This window comes from Arachis duranensis, chromosome 2 (genome assembly GCF_000817695.3).
Source record: "Arachis duranensis cultivar V14167 chromosome 2, aradu.V14167.gnm2.J7QH, whole genome shotgun sequence".
Lineage (NCBI taxonomy): Eukaryota > Viridiplantae > Streptophyta > Magnoliopsida > Fabales > Fabaceae > Arachis > Arachis duranensis.
Window position 1 is genome coordinate 93529590 of NC_029773.3, and position 2572 is coordinate 93532161.

Sequence of the window (2572 nt, forward strand, 5' to 3'; positions counted from 1 at the left end):
AATTAAAAGAAAAAATTAAAAGAAAATAAGAAACATCTAAATTTTCTAATTACAATATTTGAAATCTCTCCATAATGATGTCAACCTTGTATAGTATCACTCTTCACTTTTTTAGATTGTGATTTCTTAATGTCGAGCATAGAACTATAGTTGGAGATTGAAGAGGTTTCAAATGTTAGTCTTCCTTTAAATATGCTGATGTCATTGTGGTTTAATGAAGGATCTTTGAGGAATGCATTCGAGTTGATCAACCTTTTTTCATTATTTTGTTCTTTGGGGTGCCCTTATGGGTTGTGGGTGCATCATGGTTACAAGGTTATACTTGATTGTCCTTGCTATTAACATCTTTTTCTGAATTTCACAACCACCCAGGTGGATCAATTTTGGCCCCATTTGCTGACTCTTTCGCTCCTTTGTATTTTGCACTGAGAGACATTAAGGAAGTTATGCCAACTGAGCAGCCTTGTGATTTAGCATATGAATTTGGGGATGGGCTTTTCGATGTGAAAGAATTCCCACAAGGCTTTCCAAAACCTGGTAAGCAACATTTGTTTCTTTCATACAATTTGTTTATGACTGTCCGTTCATATTGCATCTTCATACTATTATCATACCATTACCTGAATTCTAAACTCGCCATAATTTTACTCTAAACTTCTCTAGATTTCAGCATGGTCTACTACTATGTCATTGTTTTCTTGGTGACCCTTTTACCACTTCATATGTTTCTTATTCTGTTAAGTGATTATACAACAAATAACAAACAGGGTGGCTATGCATTGCTTAAGGTGCTGCCACGTGCCGACTTTATTTAATTTCGGTTGTCTCTGGTATTTGCAGTTAAACATCCTTACCCTTTCAACGATCAACTTGTTATATATATCCGTCATATAGGTCCAGGGGTTTGTATAGGTCAAGCATGGCAAGAAGGAACAAAGATAGAGCAAGTGCCACGAAAATTATGCAGCGAAATTTTAATGGTGAAGGATTATAGATCATTGTGAGATCATTGAATACAGCATTTCATGATAAATACATATCTAACTAAAGCAAACGAATCCATTCATAAGGAACCTAATTAAAAAACATTAAACATAAAGACAGTTAGACAGAGTCTATAAAACACAAAAAAACAAGGCACTACATAATGATAATAAAGTTATGGATTCAAGAGATAGTGTAGGAAATCCTTCACCAAAAAGGTACCCAAAATGCAAACCATCTTTAAGTGATTATAGGCTTGGCTTAATTAACCGCATTTCAGATGAGCAACTTGGAAGACCAAAGTGGAACGGTGAAACTAAGCTTTCATGATAGAGTTCAAAGATCCTTCCAGATGAGTGCTGAGTTAAAGGACAAAGTTTGGGCATGCCATCACTGGAGCTGTCAATATTAGGAATATCTATGCTGCCATCATTTAAATTACATAAAACAAACTTGCCACTCGGAGCAATAGCAAGAAGAACATCTTTCAACATGTATATAGGCTGTAGGCTTAAAGGACGACGACCGAGTAGCGGGTGGTGGGGGATTATGGCCAATTTAGTCCAAGACTGAGGAACTCCATACTCCTTCATCAACCAGACAGTCCAATGAGTTTTCTTAGTCTCATAACAAACAGCAAGACAATCCCTCAAGATACCCAATTGGGGAGCCACCCGGTTATCATCATCTGAATCCCTGCTGGGAAGGGAAAACTGATTATAAGTCTCTTTGACCAAGTCAAGGGAAAGAACCCACACAAAACTAAGATAGCGGTGAAAAAGCCAATTCAGAGTGCCAGTGCCACTTACAAAAAGCCCTACAAGATTCACCTGACAACCCCTGTAATTGCCGTCACGAAAATTACGGGAGAAATCCTGGATTGTTCTCCAGGTAGATTTTGGGCCGAATGTAAACATGCGTGATTTCTTATCCAGAATCGCGAAAAGCTTATACTTGTCATTCACATGATCATAACCGAATCCGCAAGTGGAGAGGAGACCTCCAATTTCAAGCGGCTGAGAGGTGAATCCAGTGCAGGGGTTCCACAGCATGGCACGATGGCTTATTATGAATCCATCCTGGCGCTCTTCATCGTGCAAGCACAGCAATCCATTGCAAGAGCCAATGATGAGGCGGAAGCGTCGTCCCTCATAGGGAACTACTTTGGTGGGTTCATGTGGAGGGTTCTCCATCACAGATCGTACGGAGAACACTCCGATTATGGGGTATCTGTAGGTTTGGCTATAATAGGCCATGAGTGGGTGGGTCAAGCCTGGATCCACCGCCATTGAACGCCGAAGGTGGTCCTTGGCAAATTGGGAACTGGAAATTAGGGTTCTCCATGATCTGCAGACGCTGTTCCTTAATGGAACGAGAGACCTCGAATCTTATTTTTCTAAATCTAAATAAAAACTAAATTGATACAAGACATACATAAACTTGTGGATTAGTCTATTGCATAACTAGTTATAATACACGGAGAAGAAACATTTTTCGAAAATATGATCACACCACCACATTGGACTTTTGTATATTTCTAAATTTAGGTTTGGTTCGATAAAATAAGATACTAAACATAAAATATAAA

At 38.8% G+C, this 2572-nt stretch overlaps 1 protein-coding gene across 1 annotated transcript; it reads right to left on the minus strand.

Moving 5' to 3' along the window:
• Positions 1 to 1232: 1232 nt before the first annotated feature.
• Positions 1233 to 2273, minus strand: LOC107476305 (F-box/kelch-repeat protein At3g23880). The gene has a single exon (XM_052257994.1). It carries the CDS (start codon positions 2271 to 2273, stop codon positions 1233 to 1235), a length of 1041 nt encoding a protein of 346 aa, XP_052113954.1.
• Between the last annotated feature and the right edge of the window lie 299 nt (positions 2274 to 2572).